The sequence below is a fragment of the Jaculus jaculus genome, chromosome 5, assembly GCF_020740685.1.
Source record: "Jaculus jaculus isolate mJacJac1 chromosome 5, mJacJac1.mat.Y.cur, whole genome shotgun sequence".
Lineage (NCBI taxonomy): Eukaryota > Metazoa > Chordata > Mammalia > Rodentia > Dipodidae > Jaculus > Jaculus jaculus.
Genome location: NC_059106.1, coordinates 49,727,402 through 49,743,395, shown reverse-complemented (window position 1 = coordinate 49,743,395; position 15,994 = coordinate 49,727,402). Strand labels below are relative to the sequence as shown.

The window sequence follows — 15,994 nt, the reverse complement described above, 5'->3', positions numbered from 1 at the left end:
CCTCTGCCTCCCAAGTGCTGGGATTAAAGGCGTGCGCCACCACACCCGGCTGGAATTTTAATTTTAAGACGTGAGCAGTAGATGAAAGACATAGGTCACTGCAGGTATGCCTTTATTTATTTATTTATTTGTTCATTTGAGATAATGGGCACACCAGTGTCTCCAGCCACTGCAAGCGAACTCCAGAAGCATGCGCCACCTTGAGAATCTGGCCTATGTGGGTTCTGGGGAATTGAACCCAGGCCCCAAGCCTTTGCAGGCAAGGGCCTTAACTGTTAAGCCATCTCTTCAGCTCAGGTATGCCTTTTTTTTTTTTTTTTTTTTTCGAGGTAGCTCTAGCTCAGGCTGACCTGGAATTCACTATGTAGTCTCAGGGTAGCCTCGAACTTATGGTGATCTTCCTACCTCTGCCTCCCTAGTGCTAGGATTAAAGGCGTGCACCACCACGCCTGGCTTTCAGGTATGCCTTTTAAGTTATATCTTGTCCGCAGTCCCCATCCCGCTTTCTTTTAAAAAAAAAAAAGAGTTTTGGGCTGGCAAGATGGCTTAGCTGTTAGGGTGATTGCCTGTGAAGTCTAAGGATCCAGGTTCGATTCCCCCACTACACACAGAAGTCATATGCCCAAGGTGGCACATGCGTCTGAAGTTCGTTTGTAGTGGCTAGAGGCCCTGGCATGCCCATTCTCTCTACATATATCTGCCCCTTTCCCTCTCTTAAATAAATAAGAAATAAAATATTTAAAAGAACAACTTTTCCTTAATGTCAGGTAGTATTTTTTTCTTCAATGCTGATGAACAAACTCAAGACCTTGTGCTTCTAGGCAAGTGCTGCATCACTGAGCTACACCTTCAAGCCCTATGCCAGGCGTTTTGGGAACAGCTATGTAAAAATAACTAACATGCCAGCCTGCTCGACCAAGCCGGGTCTCAGTCCCAGAGCTGGCAGCACACGCGGCTGCCTCCACACTGCTGACTCATGGTCAGAGAGGAATCCAAAGGTGGGACTGGTCTGAGGAAAATGTGCTTGTGAACAGGCACTGCCCCCAGAGAAGGGCCTTGGGAGGGAAGGGCATGTCAGTGGGTGGGGTAGTGTCAGTGAGTGAAGGTCATCAAGCCTGGACAGTGTCCGGGAATGAAGGTCCAGCCAAAGCATCTGCTGGCCCGAGGGGGTGGTCATGGGTGGCATTAAGCTGTGGGACATGCGGTGCTCAAGGCATTAAATAGTTATGGGGGGGGGCCTGGAGGGGTGGGTTAGCAGTTAAAGCGTTTGCCTGCAAAGCCAAAGGACCCACGTTCAATTCCCCAGGACCCACGTTAGCCAGATGCACAAGGTAGAGCATGCATCTGGAGTTCATTTGCAGTGGCTGGAGGCCCTAGTGTGCTCATTCTCTCTCTCTCTCTCTGTCAAGTAAATAAATAAGTAAATAACATTTTAAAAGTAGTTATAGGGAGCTGGGTATGGTGGCACATGCCGTTAATTGCAGCACTTGGGAGGCACAGGGAGGAGGATTGCTGCTGTGAATTCCCGGTCAGCCTAGAACGAGACCCTACCTCAAAAAAAAAAAAAAAAAGAAAAGGTGCAGGGATTAGGATCAGGGTGTAGCTAAGGGGTAGGCTGAAGTATTGGGTTCTGAGAGTATTGGAATATTCTGAGCTTGGTCTTATGTTGGGACAGTTCCCCAATAGCCATCTATGTCCCCAGCGGTGGTGCAGAGCATCAAGGACCACATCACAAAGCTCACGGCATGGCCTGTGGCTTCGTGGTCCACCTCATTCAGTGGAAAGGCTGGAGTGCCCAGTGGTCAGGCTGGAAGCTGCCCCCTGCCGCCGCCGAGCGTTACTGCTGCCTCTCTGACGAGCTGCGTGAAGCCCGCTTTCTGTATGAGCACGAGAGAGGAGCAGGCCAGCTCGGCATGGGTGAAACCCGGTTCTTAGGTGACACAGGCAGATGGAGTACTAGGGTGGGCTTCTTTTTTTTTTTTTTTTGGTTTTTCAAAGTAGGGTCTCACTCTAGCCCAGGCTGACCTGGAATTCACTATGGAGTCTCAGGGTGGCCTCGAACTCATAGCAATCCTCCTGCCTCCTGAGTGCTGGGATTAAAGGCATGCTCCACCACGCCCGGTTTAGGGTGGGCATCTTGATCACTGGGGCTTCCTGAAGAGGCTTGTTTGAGTATGGAACCACCTTGCCCACTCCCTTCATCTGCACACCCTTGAGGGAGAAGGGGATGGCAGAGGCTCTGGGCATCAGCTGAATTTTATTCAGGAACAACCCCAGAAGACACAAGCATCACTCTTTCTTTTCTTTTCTTTTCTTTTTTCTGAGGTAAAGTCTCACTCTAGTCCAGGCTGACCTGGAATTCACTATGTATTCTCAGGGTGGCCTCTGCCTTCCAAGTGCTAGGATTAAAGGTGTGCGCCACCACGCCCCAGCCAAGCATCCGCTCTTGATGACAGCACGCATCAATGTCTTTATTCACACTCTCAGCTCCATCTAAGGGTACAACTTGTCCCTCAAGGCAGGAGCTGTTGTCCCCGTGGATTGGGACACAATGAATGGGGAAGGGTCCTTTATGAGGCTAGGCAGACTGCCTGCTGTGCCAAGAAGCTGAGCCGGCCTGGAGGGATGCAGATAGTGATGGGGAAAGGAGGTGGGCCTCCACAGCCTCAGACACTAGACCTTGTTCTGAAGCCCCAGGCTGGCTTCCTTGGTGGCAGGTGGATTGGTCAGGGTAGAAATTGCTTTCTTCAACTGCAACAGAAAAAAAGGATGAGGAAAGGAAGGGTTAGAGGAGGGGGAGACACCTCTGGCCTTCTGCAAGGATGCCTCCTCTCCAGGTGGATTCTGGGTGGATTTAAAGCTGACTCCTCCCCTCTGCACAGATGGGACCACAGAACCCCAGACAGTGACAGGCTGGCAGTGGTTGGGACTCCAGGCCTAGTGGGACCAGGAAGTGGGTTCCTCAGAGTCCTTTGAGGCTCGAAAGTTTTCACTGTGAGGATATTGGTATCCCCTTTTCTGCTTTGCCCCCACCCTGGAGACACTGCTACCTCCACCCAGGACACAGAGCCCACAGCTCTGCCTCGTGATGTCACCAACAGCCACTGAAGGTTCAGCAGTTCAAAGAGGTTGTGTGTCTGGAAGGAGAAATTGACAGAAAATGCTGGAGACAGGACACACCCCTGTGGCCCACACACCCATTACTGTGCCAAGAGTCCCTCCCTTCTCCCCACCTCCCCAGCCCACCCCATGGTGAGTGGAGTACCAGGGACCCGCTGAAATGTCCGGTCCGGCCACTAGGGGTCGCTAGAGTCCATGTAAGGTATTGGGCAAAGCTTTAGGTGGAAGGGATCCTGTCACCAGTGATCCAGCCTCAGGGGCATCACGCCCTCCCTGGCAGAATGCTGGGGGCCACTGTCCCCTCCCCAGGTGCCTGCTCAGTCCTGAGTGGTTAACGGATATGGTGGAGATTCCACCGGAAGAAGGTGCCAGGCCTCAGGTTAGGGTTCCTGGGATGGTTTTAGCCAATGCCACTCTACCTAAGCATCTATTCCCCAAGCGTCCCACTTCCCTAGCCCCTGGCAGTGAGGGCCTCACGAGGCAGCAGCTGCTGTGTCCATCTACAGACTAGGAAACAGTCTCAGGGGAGTGGAAATTAACGCTGTCCATGGTCAGAACTGGGAGTCCAAGACCCCTCCCCCCAACAGGTCTTCTCCCACCCCCTGGCCCATCTCTCTCTCTCACCTGATGCAAGGAGGTCTCTGGGGACAGCTGCAGGGTCACTGGCTGTGTGGCGCAGCCCCCAGCCAACAGGTCCTGGAGACAGCACTGATGAAGAGAGAAGAACACGTGTCCGAGGCCAGCCTCCAGCTTCCAGACACCTGCTCTGTGACTACCTCCCCCTGAGAGGGCAGCCATCCCCTCCCCCACAACCCTGTCCTGTCCCCACCCCTAGCAGGAGGACTCACCTGTTGGCCTAGAGCCCAGGAAGCTGGCTCAGCCTGGAGGGTCTGCATTAATTGGGTCCTTTCCACGGTGCCCACTAGAATCTGGAACTCTAACAAATGCAGAGAAAAGGTTGCCTTATGAAAAAAAAAAAAAAAAAAAAGGAAGTCACGTTCACCATGCACCTACTATGTACCAAGAACGGTGCTCTGAGACTTACTGAAGCCTATGGTCCGTTAGAACCTCACTGCCCAATTCACAGAAGAGAAAAAAAAACAAAATCAAAACTAAGGTTCAGAAGGACTTCTCATTGCCCAAAGCCACTCAGCTTCCGTGTGGAAGTATGGCAGCTGAGGCTGGCTGGTGTAAGGCTGCTCTGACAGGATCGTGGTCTCCACGGAAAGTCCCCACATTGCAGAGTCTCCCAACAGAAGGACCCTGAGGCCATCAGCATCTTGACATTGAGGTGTCTCAGCCAAGCTTTCTCTTCTGTTTCCCCACAGGGGGTCGGGGAGCCTCACATTTGGTTCAGCCCAGTAAAGGAGTAAGCCTAGCAGATCACTAGGATCCGAGGTCCTACTGTGTGCTGGGGGCTAAACCAACCTTGGCATATCATAGGAGTTTACAGATATCGTGAAAGTTGGCAAGATCCAACCTGAAAGTTCTGGGATCCAGCCTGATATTTTTCCCTTTTGTCCAGTAACATATGTACCTGGGGGCCTGGGCTAGGTCTGTAAATCAGTGGCACAGCACTGGCATTCCACACACCAGGCCCCAGGTTCAATCTCCATCACCACAAATACACTTGGCATCTAGACATAGAAATGTCCCTCCCTGTTTCATAAATTGGCTCATTTTTTTTGGAGATTTAAAAAACATATTTTATTTATTTATTTGAGAGAGAGAGACAGAAAGACACAGATAGAGAATAGGTGCGCCAGGGCCTCCAGCCACTGCAAACGAACTTTAGATGCACGTGCCACCTTGTGCAGCTGGCTTACATGGGTCCTGGGGAATTGAACCTGGGTCCTTTGACTTTTTGCAGGCAAGTGCTTTAACTGCTAAGGATCTCTCCAGCCAAGAGATTGTTTTTTTAATCTATGACTCTCCATCCACTTTTTCCCTTTAGTCTGTTTTCTGACCAACCTCCTGCTATGTAAATTGGCTAATTTCTGAGTGGGCTGTGGGGGTCTTAGAACTGAGCATGTCTTACTTTGCTTACTGTGGCTCTAGAAATAGAAGAGAATTTTGTCTTTATTTTATTATGAGAGACAGAGACACAGAGAGAGAATTAGTGCACCAGGGCCTCAGCCACTCAATAGAATTCCAGACACTTGCACCACCTAGTGAGCGGGAGACCTTGTGCTTGCCTCACCTTTGTGCATCTGGCTTATGTGGGATCTAACAGTCAAACATGGGTCCTTAGCCTTTGCAGGCAAGTGCATTAATCACTAAGCAATCTCTCCAGCCCCTCCCCCCTTTCTTTCATTTTTTTCAAGGTAGGATCTCACTGTAGCCCAGGCTGACCTGGAATTCACTCTGTAGTCTCAGATTGGCTTCAAACTCATGGTAATCTTCCCACCTTGGCCTCCCAAGTACTGGGATTAAAGGCATGCACCACCATGCCTGACGAGAACTTTGTCTTTGAGACCAATTCTTGGTTCTAGGAGGTAAAGGTTTTTGGTGGGGACCATCCATTTGCAAAAATTTAGAAAGGGTCTGGACAGCATGATCTGTCCCATAATTCTGAGGTGTCCCAATTAGTGCAGGGAGAAGCTTCTGACATTCGTATGGGAGTCTGTGACAACCCTCTCTGTCTTTCGGCTCTGTCTTACGGCTGAAGATCATAGACCCTGATTAGTGTGCCCATGGCTCTTCACCTCAGAAGTGACTATTAGCACTGGGTAAGGCAAGCGGGCACCAAACCTCAGCTGTGTGTGTGTGTGATGCTTGCCCCATGTGCACCCTGCCTTGTTTGTCCAGAAGAGGCACATAGGCAAAGAGTCATCTGGATGGGATAGGTAGGGGTAGCTCCTCCTGGCTTCTCCACTCATAGACTGTGTTTGTACAAACAGGAGAGGTGCTCACATAGATCTGCCCCAAGCTTTGCCATGATCCATTCATCTTGGAAAGAATGTGCTTCTCTTGGTCACAGTAATTGGGGGGAAGACACTGATAGGAATGCTACCAGGGATGCCTGTGGAGGAAGCTTCTAGAAGACCCTAGTAATAGGTCCATCAATCTTCATATATATTATCTTATCAAGGTGGGGTCTCACTCTAGCCCAGGCTGACCTGGAATTCACTATGTAATTTCAGGCTGGCCTCGGACTCACAATGATCCTCATACCTTTGCCTCCTGAGTGCTGGGATTAAAGATGTACACCCACTCACCCAGCTGGCCTTCTCATATTTTTTTTTTGTTTTGTTTTCTTCTTATGAGAGAAAGAGAGAGAACAAGAGAGGGAGAGAGAATCGGTGCACTAAGGCTTCTAGCCACTGATATCAAACTGCAGACGCATGTGCCACCTGTGTGTCTGGGAAGTTGAACCTGGGTCCTTAGGCTTTGCAGGCAAACTCCTTAACTGCCAAGCCATCTTTCCAGCCCTGGCCTTCTCATATTTAACACATCAGATTTTGTTCTGTGAATCCCAGAGGTCAGTCCTGGTTTCACTACAGGTACCTACCATCTTATATTTACTTATTTATTTTGGTTGTGCACATCTTTCTTTTAAAAATTTTTAAAATTTTATTTATTTTTATTTTAGAGAGAGACAGAGATAGAGGAAGATAGAGAGAGAGAGAGAGAGAATGGGCACACCAGGGCCTTCAGCCACTGCAAACAAACTCAAGATCCATGTGCCACTTTGTGCATCTGGCTTATGTGGGTCTTGGGGAATTGAACCAGGGTCCTTTGGCTTTGCAGGCAAGTGCCTTAACCGCTAAGCCATCTCTCCAACACTATTTATTTACTTTTAATCTTTTTATTTATTTTCAAGGAGAGAAAGAGCAAAAGAGGGAGGGAGGTTAGGAGAGAGAGACTATGGGTGCACCAAAACCCCTTGCCTCTGCAAATGACTCCAGATACATGTGCCACTTCATGCATCTGGCTTCGCATGGGTACTAAGAATCAAACCCCGGCTGTCAGGCATTGCAAGCAAGTGCCTTAACCACTGAGCCATCTCTCCAGCCCTCATATCTAAACATGCCATTCCTCATTCCCCAGCACTTCCCCTAGGAAGTGGTTATCATGTCTGGTTTACCCATGAAGAAGCTGAGGCTCAGAGAAGCTAAGGCTTTACAGCTGATTGGTTGTGAACTTGGATTCAGATGCAGAGCTAATGCTATACTCACCCTTCTTGGTTCTAGCAGCTGTGGACCTAGAGGAGGGAGGCACAGGGAACCCCCAACCCCACCTCTCAGGCAGCCAACCTGCCCCACTTCCAGCTGGGTACCTGCGCTCTCCACCAGGACGTATCGGGTCACATCTGTGGAGGTCACGACCTTGAGCACCTCCTCCAGGGGCATGTCCTTGGCCAGCGTGGTGATGGAGGTGTTCATGAAGTGCCCCACGGTCACAGGGTAGGAGCTGTGATGGAAAGGGAGGCTCCATCAGGTCCCAGATGAGGCAGGGCCACCAGGGAGAGGACTTGCGGTTCATTCCTGAGCTTAAGATCAGGGGACGGAGGGTTCATGGAATGCAAAACCAGAGGTTTGTAGTTTTGTGTTTGGTCTTTCAAGGTAAGGTCTCGCTCTAGCCCAGGCTGACCTGGAAGTCACTCTATAGTCCCAAGCTGGCCTCAAACTCACAGTGATCCTCCTACCTCTGCTTCCTAAATTCTGGGGTTAAAGGTGTGGGTCACCACACCTGGAAACCAGAGGCTTTTTTGGTGTGTGTGTGCGTCTGTGTGCGTGGTGTATGCACATGTGTGTGCAGATGCATATCTCCCATGTCCAATCATGCAGAGGCCAGGGGATGATGTTGGGTGTCCTATTCTGTCACCTTCTTTTCTTTTCTTTCTTTCTTTTTTTTTTAAATTTTATTTATTTATTTATTTGAGAGTGACAGACATAGAGAGAAAGACAGATAGAGGGAGAGAGAGAGAATGGACGTGCCAGGGCTTCCAGCCTCTGCAAACGAACTCCAGACGCGTGCGCCCTTGTGCATCTGGCTAACGTGGGACCTGAGGAACTGAGCCTCGAACCGGGGTCCTTAGGCTTCACAGGCAAGCGCTTAACCACTAAGCCATCTCTACAGCCCTTTTCTTTTCTTTTTAATTTTTTTCTGAGGTAGGGTCTCACTCTGGTCCAGGCTGATCTGGAATTAATTATGTAGTCTCAGGATCTGGCCTTAAGCTCATGATGATCCTCCTACGTCTGCCTCCTGAGTGCTGGGATGAAAGTCGTACACCACCACACCCAGCTGTGAAAGAGGTAGAGAAAGAGGTAGAGAGGCGAGAGAGTGGGTGCACTAAGGCCTTCAGCCACTGCAAACGAACTCCAGACGCGCGCGCCCCTTGTGGTGCACGTAGGACATTGCATGCTTGCGTCACTGCCTGGCTGTGTGACACCTGAAGATTTGAAAGTGCGTTCTTAGGTTTCGCAGGCAAGTGCCTTAACTGCTAAGCCATCTCTCCAGTTCAACTTTTCTTGAGTCAAGTTCTCTCACTGAACCTGGAGTTCCTGCTGCTGCTTTTTTTTTTTTTTTTTTAGTATGTGTGCATATATGTGTTTGTATATGTAAATACAAGCATACATGTGTACATGGAGGTCAGAGGTGCTCGAGGCAGGGATCTCATTGTTCATAGCCCCCTTTGTGAGCTACCAGGAAATTCTCCCTCCTCTTCCTCCTTCCATGCCTCAGGCACAGTACGATTACAGAAGTCCACCCCAGTCTCCTCTTTTTCATGAGGTCCAGGATCCAGACTCAGACACTCAGAGAGGTGTGCAGCACGCAGTTTCTCCATGGGCCATCTCTGTGCCCTTGTGCCTTGACCAGTAGGTTCTAGTGATCCTCTTGTCTCTGCTCCCCTCAGCGCTGGGGTTACAGGCATGAATGGCTTTTCATATGGGTGCTGGGAGTCAAACTCTGAACCTCATGCTTGCAGAACAAGCACTCTTGCTTATTGAGCCATCTTCCCAGCTCCCATGCCTATCCTTTAAAATATTTATTTATTTAAGAGAGAGAGAAAAGAGGCAGAGAGAGAGAGACAGAATGGGTGTGCCAGGGTCTTTAGCCACTGCAACAAACTCCAGACACATGTGCTACCTTGTGCATCTGGCTTACCTGGGTACTGGGGGATTGAACCTGGGTCCTTAGGCAAGCACCTTAACCACTAAGCCATCTCTCCAGCCCTCCCATGCCTATCTTTTGTTGAGGTGTTTTTTTTTTCAGGTAGGGTCTCACTGTACCCCAGGCTGACCTGGAACTCACTATGTTGTATCAGACACCAGCTCACACCTCTGCCTCCCAATTGCTGGGATTAAAGCTGTGTGCCACCACGCCTGGCTGCATGCCTATCTTACAGAAAAAGAAACTAAGGTTTGTTTGAAGCTTGACTTGGAACCCAGGGACTCTCAAAGTCTCTGAATGCCACTGCTCTGGGAATAGAAGCCACTGGGCTCCTACATGGTTGAAGGAGGACCTTAAAGCCCATTTCCATCCTGCCTACCACCATCCACTAAGAGTAACAGACCAGGAGAGGGAAAGGAGAGGGTCTTTTGTGTCTGGAGTTCTCCATATGACCTGGAGCAAGACACAGCCTTGTCTGAGCCCCAACCTTTGGTTGAGGGTCAGAAGGTGTTCATGTTGCAGCCCATATCCAAGAACAGCTGCAGTGATATTTTGGGGAATCCTACTATCCCTAAACCACCCTGGGCATCATTACTCCATCAGCCAGCCTAAGCTGGCCAGCTCACCCAATATTGCGGCCTCGAATCCATGGAAGGTATGGAAGTTTCTTGACAATGATGGTGCCATCATAGAAGGAGGGCTGGCAGCTCTGGGAGATGGCATTGGCCACCAGCACTGCCATCAGCACTGGCAGAGCATGAACGATCTGACCAGTTATCTCAAAAGCCAGCAGCGCCGTGGAGATACTGTGGGTCACTGCTCCCGAGAAGGCGGCAGCCCCTGAGAAGATAGAGCCAAGACAAGGTGGCTGACTCCAGGGACCAGGCCCACCCAGAAGACAAGATGGGTATAGCTGTGGCCATGGTGAGGCTCAAAAATGCTCAAAGAGACATGCTGGTGACGTTGGAAGTTCTCAATACCTAGACCTGACAAGAGAAGAGGATGTGGAACTGGACAGGAGCTGAGAGAGAGCTAGGAGGCTCAGGGGATGGTGGGATTCAGGGAGGGGACAGACTTTCATGGGAAGTGGAGGACACAAAACAGTTCAGTAACTACTCTGTTCCCTACAAATGCTAGCCCCTTCTGCTGCAGCCCAGTCCCATGAGGTTTGCCGGGCTGCGAGACCCAGGCTACTCACCTGCCAGAGCATAGGCCCCAGGCATGATGGGATTGGCCACCCCTCCAGACATGATGCCCTCTGGGAAGGCAGCAGAGAGGACTTCCCCCATGAGGCGCCCTATGGCAGCTCCTGCCACAGACTCAAGGTGAAGGGGACAGCCAAGCTGATCCAGTTCCCAAAGTTCTTAACCCTGGGACCATCCTCAATACCACCCTGGAAGGGAGGCAGTGTGGGGAAGCCGGGACCCTTCCTCAATGTCACTGAACCTCTGATACTCAGACTCACCATAGACAAACAGAGGCATGAAGTACCCGGCAGGAATGGGAATCGTGGTGGCCAGAATCAGCATCCAGAACTGCGGGCAGATGTGCCCACAGGGCAGATGTGAGAGGCAACATGGCAAGGCATGGACAAAGGAAGAACAAGGGATTCCTGAAGAAAAGGATGCCCAGGCCAGGCGTGGTGGTGCACACCTTTAATTCCAGCACTTGGGAGGCAGAGTTAGGAGGATCACCATGAGTTTGAGGCCACCCTGAGACTACATAGTGAATTCCAGGTCAGCCTGGGCTAGAGTGAGACCCTTCCTTGAAAAAAAACAAAAATATAAAATAAAATAATAAAAAGAAAAGAGTGCCCAGGCTTGTGCCCACAACAGTATCTGACAACAGAGATGATGTCAGCCAGAAGAAAGATCCAAGCCCTAATGTACCCACTGTGTTCCAGACACATTTGGTTTGTTCGTTCTCTTGGAGTACGCCCTTTAGGAAGAAATGGTACTACATTAACTTCAAGACGTGGTTAAAGGCACTTGCTTGCAAAGCCTTATGGCTTAGGTTTGATTTCCCAGCACCCATGTAAAGCCAGATGCAGCCAGGCATGGTGGCACATGCCTTTAATCCTAGCACTCAGGAGGCAGAGGTAACAGGATCGCTAACTAGTGAATTTCAGGTCAGCCAGGGCTAGAGCGAGACCCTACCTTGAAAAACCAAAAAAAAAAAAAAGGAAGGAAGATGCTAGGGAGATAGCCCAGTCAGTGAAGGGCTTGCCTTGCAAGTGTGAGGTCCTGAGTTCAATCCCAGTGCCCATATAAATGCCAGTGTTGTACAGTGCACCTGTAATTCCAGTGCTGAGGAGGCAGAGACTGGGAATCCCTGGGGTTCAATGGACAGCCAGTCAATAGAGACCCTGTCTTAAAGAGACAGACAGTAGCCGGGCGTGGTGGCACATGTCTTTGATCCCAGCACTCGGGAGGCAGAGTAGGAGGATTGCTGTGAGTTCGAGGCCACCCTGAGACTACAGTGAATTCCAGGTCAGCCTGGGCTAGAGTGAGACCTTACCTTGAAAAACAAACAAACAAAAAAAGTGTATCTGTAGATGACACCTGATGTTGTCCTACACACAAGCACACATATCCACACACACGTGTATTCACATGCATACAAACATGCAGATACATACAAAAGCATAATCCACACATATGTATACAAGCAAGAAGGATAAGGAAGCTAGGTGCCATGGCCCATGCCAATAATCTCAGCATTCAGAAGACTGAGGCAGGAGGATCAGGAGATCTAGGCCAGCCTGGATTACTGTGTCTTACTGTGCTTGCCTGCCTGCTTGCTTGCTTCCTTCCTTCCTTCCTTCCTTCCTTCCTTCCTTCCTTCCTTCCTTCCTTCCTTCCTTCCTTCCTTCATTTCTTCCTTCCTTTCTTTCTGTCTGTCTTTCTTTCCGCCTTTCTTTCTTTCTTTCAAGACTGTACTTTCAAAGGGAGGAGAAAGGGGAGGAGCTGCTGGTGTAGAGGGCTGAGGTGACCTGTTTGGATGCAGAGTGGGCTGGGGACAGACCAAGACCTGGGGGGAAGGGGATACTGCAGGCTCCAGCTGTGGAGGTAGCATCATCCCACCCACAGCCTGCCTTCGCTTTGCCCACAGGAAGCCCACCTTCATGACCAGAAAAAAGGTCAGCGTTCCAAAGACCGTGAACTGCGGGTGGTACCATTCAAGCCACAGGTTCTGGGGGTCCAGCTCAGCAGGCCAGGGTGGGGATGAGTTCCAGGTCATCAGTGCCCATGAGTTGTTGTCAAACAGTGATTCCAAATGCTCCCCCATAGACAGCTGGGACAGAGGCAATGACAGTTTACCATGTCCCCAAGTGCCTCACCACCCACCTGAGCCCCAACTGCTGTGCCAATTCCCAGCTAGGGACACTGGGGACAGCTCTGCCATTGCTGAGTATGGTCTCTTCCTCTGAAGGGAACTGTATGAGATGACACACACAGAGGGGACAATAAATGGAGGCTCCCACCACCAAGCCCGGCGCCCTTACCCGAGAAGCCATGAAGCGGCCCACGCCGGGGGGATAGGTGATGGAAGCCAGGATCAGGGCAGCCAGAGCCGCGTACAGAGGCTTGCTGTGGGGGGAGGGGACTTCAGTTCACTTCCTTTTCTTTCATCATGATGTGGGGCACACAGTGGCACCCCAGTAGTGGCAGACCCTCCACCCCAGTGCTCGCACCAGGGAAAGAACTGGGAGAAAGGACAGGAAGAGAAACTGCAAGGTGCCACCAGTGAAAAAGCCAATGGGGTGAACCCTGGAGACCTGATGCGGCCCAGGGAGTGTGAGAGAGGAGCACTGGGAGGAAGGACCACCAGGCCAGGGTGAGGGCTGGCCTTGCTGGCCTAGGACAGAAGGAGGTATGAGAAGTGCCAAGGGCAGGGGCAAAGGAGATTCAGGGAAGAGTGAAACAGGAGCTCGGTGTGGATCCGGGGAAAGGGGTTCGACGAGGCGGTTGGTTGCCCAGTAAGCAGGGCGGAGGCTGTGGGACTTGGCAGGTGGGTGCTAGTGAGGGGAGCACGGGGAATGGGGTAGGAGATGGGAAGGACTGTGTGGGTTAGCGGGATGGTTGGGGTTCTGCAAAGGCTGTGGCACTGTCTATGGGGGCCCAACCCGGCCCCAGCCCACCTGGTAGCCAGCAGTTGGGAGGTGAACCTGTTAGTCTTGAGGAAGCCTAGGAAGGTCCTCTGACAGAAGTTGTAAGCACTGCTCAGGATGCCGCAGACTGCCCTGGAGGAGGGGGTAGAGGTGAGTCCAGAGACCCCCACACCCTCAGTTCATGCATGGAAGAGCCCAGCTGGGCTCTCAATTACCTGGACCCCACTTACCCCAAGACCACAAAAAAGAAGATCTCTGGCAAGTCAAAAGGCACATCCACCCGGAAGCTGGTTTTGTAGATGGATGTGATGGTCTCTGCAGAAGGGAGAGTGGAGATCTGAGTTACAAACATTCTCCCCAAACCAGCTCACAGAATAACTCAGGAAGGGGCGGAGGGAGCACGAGGCCTCACTCCAACTATCCTTGCACTCCGGTCCCTAACCCCGGGCCCTGCCTGCCTGCCTGCCAGACTTGGCCTCCCGTCTACCCCTGAGGCCCTCCCCTCGCCTCCAGCATCCTCCTGCCTAGCACAGGTTAGACGGTCTGACCTGCTTGAAAGATCTGGAAAAGGAAAAAGGAAGAAGGAAGGGAAGGAAAAGGAAAAGGAAGAAGACAAGAAGGGAGGAGGGAGGGAGAAAAGGAAGGAGAGGAGAAAGTAGGAGGGAGGGCAGTAAGGAGGGGCAGGGAGGAGGGAAGAACAGGCAGGAGGGAGGGCAGGCAGGAGGGAAGGCAGGAAGGAGGGAGGGCAGGGAAGGAGGGAGGGCAGCAAGGAGGGAGGGCAGGGAAGGAGGGAGGAGCAGGAAGGGGGGAGGAGCAGGCAAGAGGGAGGGCAGGCAGGAGGGAGGGCAGGCAGGAGGGAGGAGCAGGAAGGAGGGAGGGCAGGCAGGAGGGAGGAGCAGGAAGGAGGGAGGAGCAGGAAGGAGGGAGGAACAGGCAGGAGGGAGGGCAGGGAAGGAGGGAGGAGCAGGGAGGAGGGAGGAGCAGGCAGGAGGGAGGGCAGGGAAGGAGGGAGGAGCAGGGAGGAGGGAGGAGCAGGGAGGAGGGAGGGCAGGGAAGGAGGGAGGAGCAGGCAGGAGGGAGGGCAGGGAAGGAGGGAGGAGCAGGAAGGAGGGAGGGCAGGCAGGAGGGAGGGCAGGCAGGAGGGAGGGCAGGGAAGGCTAAGCCCCTGGAGGCCTGGCCAGGCAGCTGCGCTCACCCTGCTCGCTGTTGAAGACCGCCAGGAGACGGAACGTGAAGGCCCCACAGGTGGCGGCAAAGAAGCCCCTCCAGTAATTCCAGACAGAGAAGTGGGAGGACATGACCTCGATGCTGAACAGGACACCTGGGGGACGCACAGCTCAGGAGGACCCCCGTTCTCTGGCTTCAGGAGGTAGGCCCATTTCCCCCCTTGCCATCTGTGACCTGCTGTCCTGCCTCCTGGACAGTCAGGGCCCCCTGTTGCCTTTGTCCATGGCTGAAGTGGGGAGTGCAGGCCCTGAGAAGCCTGGCATGCACCTGCCCCCACCTGTCAGGGTAGGACTGTGACAATCCTCATTTCCCAGCTCAGAAAACCAGGCTCAGAGAGATAAGCCCATTGGCCAGTGCCACACAGCCAAGAGCTGGACTTCAAACCCATGCGTCCATGGTAAGCCTTCAGTGGCTGGACACTCTCCTCCGCCTGTCCCGCCCTGCGGTAGCTGTGCGCATGGCAGAACTGCAGGCAGCTCATCTAGAGGCAGGTGCCAGCTGAGTCTGTCCAAGCCGGGGAGCGGGGCAGTGGGAACCGCGGGGTGCAGGGGTGGGGGTCGGGTGAGGGGGAACCTCACCGCTGAAAGGAGCTGCAAAGACGGTGGCCACACCCACCGCCGCTCCTGCCACTAGCATTTCCATTTCCTTGGTCTTGTTCTGTGAGGGTACAGGGTTCTGCGCTCAGTCCCCGGTCCCCCCTATTCCCCAAGGGGGTTCCTTCTACTGCCCCTCACCTCAGATTCCCCGATAGTCTTGGTGCGTACACGTCCCAGGTAGGCAGCCATCATCACACTCATGTGCGTGAAGGGGCCCTGCCAGGGTGAGATGTTGCTGCCAGGCAGAGAGCCCATGTCCTGAGAAAGCTGGGCCCTTCTTCCTCCTCCTCCTCTTGTTCTCCTCTTCCTTCTGCTCCTCCTTCATTTCCCTCTCTACTCCTCCTCTCCCTCCTCCTTCTCTTCTTCTTCCTCCTCTCTCATTCCCTTCCTCCTCTCCTTTCCTTCCTCTTTTTTCTTTTTTCTTTTTTCTTTTTTTTTTTGAGGTAGGGTCTTGTTATAGCCCAGGCTGAGCTGGAATTCACTATGTAGTCTCAAGGTGACCTCAAACTCACGGTGATCCTCCCGCCTCTGCCTCCTGAGAGCTGGGATTAAAGGCGTGCATCACCATGCCTGGCTCTTTCCTTCCTCTTTTGAGCTCAAGGTTAAGGAAGCCACAAGTGTTACCCAGAGATAGCCCACATCCCTACTCATGTCCTTGTCCCAGCCATCCATCACCCTGAGATGCCTTTTGTTTTGTTTTTGTTTTTTGGAGGTAGGGTCTCACTCTAGCTCACTGCCTCCTGAGTGCTGGGGTTAAAGGCATGCACCACCAGCTCACTCTTTACCTGTTTATTACTGAGGCAGGATCTCTTTATTTTTTTAT

At 52.1% G+C, this 15,994-nt stretch overlaps 1 protein-coding gene across 10 annotated transcripts in view; it reads right to left on the bottom strand.

Moving 5' to 3' along the window:
- Positions 1 to 2,450: 2,450 nt before the first annotated feature.
- LOC101612357 (chloride channel protein ClC-Kb) overlaps positions 2,451 to 15,994 on the bottom strand; it is a 28,553-nt gene continuing 15,009 nt past the window's right edge. For 6 of the 10 annotated variants that reach the window (XM_045149280.1, XM_045149276.1, XM_004657356.2 and 3 more), the window contains 15 exons: positions 15,310 to 15,387; positions 15,154 to 15,232; positions 14,544 to 14,669; positions 13,579 to 13,663; positions 13,379 to 13,480; positions 12,743 to 12,827; positions 12,358 to 12,531; positions 10,703 to 10,772; positions 10,436 to 10,546; positions 9,864 to 10,077; positions 7,400 to 7,533; positions 3,969 to 4,057; positions 3,745 to 3,828; positions 3,051 to 3,137; positions 2,451 to 2,751 (listed from right to left, as the gene is read on the bottom strand). In XM_045149280.1, the coding sequence (XP_045005215.1) occupies positions 2,674 to 2,751; positions 3,051 to 3,137; positions 3,745 to 3,828; positions 3,969 to 4,057; positions 7,400 to 7,533; positions 9,864 to 10,077; positions 10,436 to 10,546; positions 10,703 to 10,772; positions 12,358 to 12,531; positions 12,743 to 12,827; positions 13,379 to 13,480; positions 13,579 to 13,663; positions 14,544 to 14,669; positions 15,154 to 15,232; positions 15,310 to 15,387 (1,596 nt within the window). In that variant the 3' untranslated portion in view covers positions 2,451 to 2,673. Of the gene's footprint in view, positions 2,752 to 3,050; positions 3,138 to 3,744; positions 3,829 to 3,968; positions 4,083 to 7,399; positions 7,534 to 9,863; positions 10,078 to 10,435; positions 10,547 to 10,702; positions 10,773 to 12,357; positions 12,532 to 12,742; positions 12,828 to 13,378; positions 13,481 to 13,578; positions 13,664 to 14,543; positions 14,670 to 15,153; positions 15,233 to 15,309; positions 15,388 to 15,994 lie in introns of those variants that run through there. The other 4 variants (XM_045149281.1, XM_045149277.1, XR_006637154.1 and 1 more) reach the window with 4 other exon arrangements.